The sequence below is a fragment of the Nothobranchius furzeri genome, chromosome 10, assembly GCF_043380555.1.
Source record: "Nothobranchius furzeri strain GRZ-AD chromosome 10, NfurGRZ-RIMD1, whole genome shotgun sequence".
In the NCBI taxonomy this organism is placed as follows: domain Eukaryota; kingdom Metazoa; phylum Chordata; class Actinopteri; order Cyprinodontiformes; family Nothobranchiidae; genus Nothobranchius; species Nothobranchius furzeri.
The window spans coordinates 48,966,254-48,973,300 of record NC_091750.1 but is presented as its reverse complement, the minus strand read 5'-3'; the positions used below and the strand labels follow the sequence as shown (position 1 = coordinate 48,973,300).

At 42.7% G+C, this 7,047-nt stretch overlaps 1 protein-coding gene across 2 annotated transcripts; it reads right to left on the bottom strand.

Moving 5' to 3' along the window:
- Nucleotides 1-4,031: 4,031 nt before the first annotated feature.
- ppm1nb (protein phosphatase, Mg2+/Mn2+ dependent, 1Nb (putative)) lies at nt 4,032-6,732 on the bottom strand. 2 transcript variants are annotated; one of them, XM_015961018.3, is made up of 6 exons: nt 6,107-6,732; nt 5,451-6,022; nt 4,758-4,875; nt 4,435-4,549; nt 4,282-4,345; nt 4,032-4,187 (listed from the first exon to the last, which is right to left on the bottom strand). In XM_015961018.3, the coding sequence occupies exons 1-6, from the start codon at nt 6,525-6,527 to the stop codon at nt 4,170-4,172; spliced, it is 1,308 nt and encodes a 435-aa protein (XP_015816504.2). In that variant the 5' UTR covers nt 6,528-6,732; the 3' UTR covers nt 4,032-4,169. The 2 variants fall into 2 exon arrangements, with proteins under 2 accessions (XP_015816504.2, XP_070411824.1); XM_070555723.1 differs by lacking the exon at nt 4,032-4,187 and having other exon boundaries at nt 4,255-4,345.
- Between the last annotated feature and the right edge of the window lie 315 nt (nt 6,733-7,047).

Here is a 7,047-nt window from a genome sequence, read left to right as displayed (position 1 = left end):
CCCAAAATGTTTAGAGCAGAATAATTTTTTGTGACATACTTTTTTTTACACTTGTGACTTTTTTGTCACAAGTGTCTTTAGTCCTCAGCAGATGCCCAACACATACTCTGCAGAGTAAATAACCAGATTGTTTGGTTCTGAGAGTTGACAAAGGGATAAATTTAGCTGAACAGACTTTTATGGTCTTACTGAAGAGGGGTCTCATGTCCTTAAGTAACAGACTCATACCAGAGCAATCAGACGAAAGAAGCAGTGAAGAACCACTTAAAGAAGACTGCTGATTTGAGAGAGCTGCACATGTGGCTGAGCATCCTCCACAGTCAGGGTTGAGTTGGGTCAGAGTCGATACTGATGATCATTCAAACACAACATCTAATTAACTAAGATATTTAAAATGTGATCTGTTGCTAAACAAAACTCTAACAAGCACCAGGAAGCAACTCAGAGACAGTTTTACCTACAGATTACCCATAATATCCAAACTCATCATTTCATGTCGTTGAAATTCATCATCATCTTAAAAGACTTCCAAGGCGTTTACTGGAAGAAATCTAATCAAACGCAGCATCAAGAGGACACTCTTCTGATAGGACATGATTTTGTGCCGCTGTTAGGGATCATTGTAGCACGCCACTCCATCATATAGGTGAAACTCGAACAATTAGAATATCATGCAAAGTTAATTTATTTCAGTAAAAGGAGCCAAAGCCAAGTATATGGATGATTCATCCATCCATCTATCCATCCATTCATTTTCTGAACCCGCTTTGTCCACACAGGGTCGCCGGGGGTGGGGGGGGTGGGTGGGGGGTGGCGGGGGGGTGGTATCTCCAGCGGTCAACAATCAGGAGGGGTACACCCTGGACAGAGAGCCAGTCCATCGCAGGGCTGCATGATTCATATTTTTCATGTTTCTCTATTCAAAATCCTTGTTTTATTGATTTCCTGCAATATTCTAATTGTCTGAAATTTTGAATGTGGGGTTTTCATAAGCTGAAATCCATAATCATCCCAATTAAAGCAAATAAAGGTTTGAAATACCTGGCTTTGCATGTGATGAGTCTATCTCATGTATTAGTTTCACCTTGAATTACTGACACACATGAACTTTTGCATGATATTCCATTTTTTTGAGTTTTGAGAGTGAAACTGGATCTTCAAAGCAGATAATGATAAATAATTTCTCCTTGTTAAAATACATGGTTTCTTCTTTTCAATCAGCTTTTCAGGTATTTCAGACATATTATGTCATTTCTCCCAGTCAACTAAATTGGGCTTTTTATGACCTATTCAACATATTGGGATAATTAAGGCGTCCCAGATTTGACCTGGAAATTTAAATTTATTGACAACCACAGTCCAATAAATAATTTAAATAACAATAATAACAACAAATCATTTAACACAGATTTATAATAATCATGGAGATGGTGTAATGTAAACAATCTTAGCTCTATTTACATTTCGAGTGAAAAAAAATCCTAAATTGTTTGCAGTGACTAGAATCTAGTCCTTTTAACTTCCACAGCAAATAAAAAGCAATAAAACTGTATATTTTTGTATTGTAATTAGTTATAATATAATGCATGGCAGTGGTGGCTGGTTAAAAATGTGAAATAATTACCATTTCAGTCAATAAGTATTAAACTGAACAGTTGAAAACTATTCCAAAACAAACAATAATGTCCCACCTCCAAATAAACAGTGTTACAGAAAGTCAATTTTCTAATTTACAGATTAATTACACAATAAATGTGTGACAGGGTGAGCGTCCTGTCGCTGTATCCCGATGGACCATGCACCCTGGCTACTTGGCCACCGGGATGTACATTTGGCTGACTGGTTAGCACTCGTGACTCTCACCCAGGAGTCTGGGGATCAAACCCTTCCTGGGCCTTCATTTCCCCACATTGCCACAATTGTAGCACTAAAATTAAAACACAATCCTGTGCGAGCCTTTAGTAGCCTAGCGAACCAGACCAAATTCTTGCTTTGCAAAATTTGGTCTAGGAACACTTCATTGGAACTTCTGCAGCCCATAGCAGCATTCTGGCTGGCCAATCACAGCTCTCTAGATGGGATTCAAACACAGAGAGCTGTGATTGGTCCACAATAGTGGGCCAATCACAGCACTATATCTGCTATGTGGACTTATCACAGTGCTTTACCGCTTTGTGGGCCAATCTGGGCCCTCTATTCGTCTGGTGGACAGGATGATGCAACAGAGTGAAACAAGGTGGCGACAGCTAGTTTGAAACGGCTTTTACATCAGTTTTGGACTATTTGGACTTGGGCTTTATTAGATTCAGAGGCAGAAAAATGTATTTAAGTTCTTTTTTTAGAAAAAAGGATGCATTTTCGCTTTCTTCAACTGTGGACCGCCTCGTTTCCTGACATAGCTTTTTATTAAAATGTTCCATAATCTACCTTTAAGGTGATACTAATCTAAGGTGATAATGTGTATACCTTTGTTCAAACATCTCCATTTTTATGGTTTAGTAGCTTTTATCCAGTCAAATTCAATGCATGTTTGATACAAAATGGAGACCAAAATGAGCTGCACCATGGTGAATAAAAATAAGGTAACACAATTTAAGATGTTTAGGATTTCAGATACCTTAAAATTGTTCTTTTCTTAACAAATGGCTTCACTTCCTCTTCACGTCTTTCAACAAAATAATTATAGATTCAAATAAATGGTAAATGGCCTGTATTTGTATAGTGGCATCTTTAGGGTTCTACAATCCCCCAAGGTGCTTCACAACACAGTCAATCACCATCACGCTGGTGATGATGAGCTACGATGTAGCTACAGCTGCCCTGGGATTAACTGACAGAAGTGAGACTGCTGAAGACAGGCACCACCGGTTCCTCCAACTACCACCAACAGGCAAGGCGGGTTAAGTGTCTTGCCCAAGGACACAACAGCAGCATTCTCTGGTGGGAGCCGGGATCAAACCTACAAACTTCCGATTACTGGACAACCCGCTCTGCCTCTTGAGCTACTGCTGCCTATATCCAGATTCTGACCATTTAAACAGACCAGAGCTACCCTGCTGTCTGTAAAAGTATAAACAGTTGCGTCACCTCTACCGATTATTCATGACAGATTTTTTACTATGCAAGAAAAAAGAAAAATACATTTCAAATTGTGTACTTTTGACAAACCTGTTTTGGTCTTTCATGATCCAATTCTGGTCAAGAAAGAAAATCTATTTTGCAGGTCAGTGAGCTTAGGTTATTAAAGAATAAAGAAATTCAAGTCAGTCAAATATTCTTTATTTGGGGATTAATCCAAAATAAGTCCCATTAATGCCTAAACACAGAATATTACACACAAAGGTAAGTTAACACTGCAGTATGATGGAGGAAACCCATGCAGAGTCAAACCCGTTCTGATGCGATGAATAAGGCAGCACAGGACACACACATGACAGGAAAATATGTTCCACTCAGAATTCAAGAACGGGTTCAGAAACACAGTAAATGTATAGAAAGACCTGCACATTGTTTCAAGAATGATGTCAAAACTCGATTTATCAGTAAATTTAAGCCATTTGTCGACATGCTTAATTTTAGCCAAGTGGTTCATATTGTGCATATTTAGGAAAAGTACAAAGGCAACCCCGACTTTACAAATAACGTTTTTACTGCATTTTTAAAAGTATTATTATCAGAAAATATTTGTTAATTCACTATATGCCTGTTGGTACAAGCAATGAGACTGGAATTAGGAGATTTCCCTGACCTGCCAAATGTTTCGCACCGTTAGCACTTGGTTATAACTTAGCTGCATGCTGGCTAGCTTCGACTCCTTTTTACCTGCTGGAATAGAAAGTTAAACTCAAATTATTTATATTATTTCATATCTTCAATTGAAATAGCATATAAAATATAACTTGTATTACCATTTCTGGATTCATAAAAATGTTTACCTGTTTGTGCTTGCTCGTTACTCGGTTTGATGTCCTGAATCAGAGGCTTCATGCTCATTCTGTGTAATAGTGAATTGAACAAAATATTCTTGTACAAATATAAATTATCAGGCTTCTTTAGATCTGTTTTTGCATTGTTATAACTAGATGCTGCTAGCGTGATGTAAACAAACACGTTCTGTCCAAGATTTCCATTTTGTGTGAATTCCAAGAAACAAAACCCACTTGAGCATCTCAGGAGCTTCCCAGAGCCTGGAACAAATAGAAAGAGACTAAATTCATGTAAATTATCTTTGTATATTAAAGGAAATGTGTTTTGTTATGGCCTCAGTGAGCTTGTTCTTACATTTGGCACTGCAGGTTTATGTGTCTCTCTTTGTTGGTAGTAGGCAGAGATAATGCAGTTCCTTCTAAAACACACAGAAGTAGCACAGCGTGCATAGTCACTGTCACTTTAATTCACATTTCCACATATAGGCTGTGATATTTCGTGCCTTACTTGCTCTGTATGCCTCCACCTGGAGGTAATCCAGGGATGATGGAGGATGCCAAGACTGTGAGGACGGACAGCAGGTCAGGATCCTCTCCGGAGGCGGATAGCTCATTGTAGATCTCTGTTGGGAGACAGAAACACTCGCATAAGCACTTTTCCTTTTTGACTTTAGCAGAAAGGATCTGAAACAATAAAATGAGGTAAAAAAAAAAGCAGAGGAAATATTTATTGTTACTTGAGTCCTTGTTAATTTTTAGACGGCAATTTTGATGATTTTTTGTCATTTTTATAATTAAGTAGATGTTAGTGAATCAATTGAAACCACTAACCTGCCACCTTAGACTCCAGAAGGTCCTCCAGCTCGGCCTCCTGGTGCAATGCCTCAGCTGACAGCTGGGGGGCTCCAGGGAAGCAAAGCAAAATGATGCTGATGTTGTCCAAGCTGCCCTGTGGACAGAAGCAGCCTCAGTGAGTGATGATAGCTGACATGACCAAAGCCAGCACACACAGCAGGTTTTACATCCTGCATGAACAGTTTCAGAGAGGGTTTTTTCTCCACGGCGCAGAAAAAATGTAAACTGCTCGTGGCATTTTGAGGCCATGCTACACAACTTAACTGGAGCTCAGTTACATAACAGTGATATGATGTCCAGACAGAGGGCAGGATGGTTGTTAGCATGTATGCAAACAGCCTGTTCATCTGGTCCCTTCTGTTGTTCTTTCTTAATATTCTCTCAGTTAGAGAAGATAAGCTCAACAACCTCTCATCTAGCATCTGGGAGCCATTATTTGACTACATGTGCTGTTCTTTCCTGACTTATTACAAATTTTGCTGTTTTATTTTAATATTATTTTTTTTAGAATAGAAAAGATAAAGTTGCGTGCAATTTCTCAAACCATAAGTTGAGGCTGCAACCTGAAATGGTTTGATGTTCGAAGTCATGAGAAAGGCTTTGTTCTGATCACAGGATCATGTTGTTTTTAAAAGAGCTTAAAGTCAGATCCACTGAGTCCGCTCTGACCTTATACAGACAGAGATCGATGACTTGAGTGCAGACGTCCCTTAAGTCTGTGCAGACCTCTAACCGGTTGCGGATGAAAGCACACAGCTCCTCGTTGCTGATGGTGTCCCACACCCCGTCGCAGGCCAGTACCAGGAACTCATCTGTAGGCGAGCGTTCCACCGCAAACACCTCTGGCTCTGGTGACACCATCTGCTGGCTCGGAGGCCGGTTCTCCACCCCCTTATAGCTGAAGTCCCCCAGGGCTCGGGACACCGCCAGGGAGCCATTGATTCTCTGGAGGGACACTGAACCTCCTGCACTCTCAATGCGTTCTTTCTCCAGGGGGCTGTAAGGTTTGTGGTCCTCAGTGGAGAAACACACCTGCCCAGACCGGCACAGCATGGCCCTGGAGTCTCCACAGTTAGCAAAGTAGATGTAATAAGGTGAGATGAGGGTGGAAACCACAGTGGTGCCACCCCTTTCCCAGCCCTCTCTCCGGGCCACACTGTGCAGGTGTTTGTCCGTCTGTAGGAACCCGTCAGTGATGGATCCTTTCACCTTTTCAGGGTTGTCCTCTAGTCCAACGCCACCTGTGTGCACAAACACAAAATCAGAATCAATGTATTTGCTATTCTCAGGAGTAAATCATCTATCTGTGTCACATATTCTCCCACCTGTGGCCAGGATGTGTCCCAGAAGATGCTGGGAGCAGTATTGTGCAACCATGCTGCCTGCATGACCGTCGAACACAGCGAAGAAGCTCCACTCAGCGAGTTCCCCCCCCAGCTGGGGCACACAGTTGTGGAAGTCCTCCATGTTGGCCCTCCAGCCCTGCATGCTTCCCAGGGCGTATGTGAGGCCCCAGCGGGCGCAGCCCTCCTCCGTTAACTTGTCCAGCACTGGTCGGTCCAGGTACGGGCTGGGGATGATCTCCTCCTTCTCCCCCTCCCCATGCTGCTCTCCCTCTGCTGCTCCTCCACGGCCCACTTTGAAGAAAGAGCTGACCCTCTTCTCTGTTTCTTTGACCAGCTGCCGCACAAATGCAGGCATCTCCACGCTGCCCTTTCTTGCGGTTCTCATGGTTCTAAGGTGCATCTGATGGGAGGAGAATGGTCTTTCGTCCCAGCTGTGCTGTCTGAGTCTGGGACGGAGGGCCACGCTGTGGGCCTGGTGCTGGGCCTGTGCTGTCTGCGTAGCCCTGCTGCTCCAGGGCTCAGAGCATGGCTGCCTCAGCTGATGGATGTTCTCTGTGCTGGCTGCTCACTCCCCCGCCTCCCCCTGCTCATCTCCTTCCACTTCCTCTCGGGAGACCTCACTGATCAGCTCCTTCCCCTCCACTCGTCCTTCCTCTCCTCTTTATAAGGTCTTTTCTGCATGCTGCTGTGATTTCACCTTCTCCCTCGCTTTTTTCATAGCTCTTCCCTCGTTCAGCAGCTCTCCCTCATCCTTATTATTTCCCCTTCCTCTGCTGTGATTGGACGACTATTTGTGTGCACCAATCTGTGCCTCTGATGCATTACCACTGTCACGTCTGAGCTCAGCCTCTGCTCTGCCCCCTCCCACCCCAGTTTGTAATCTCACATTTGATCGGTTGGGATTACGTGCTGGTGGATTA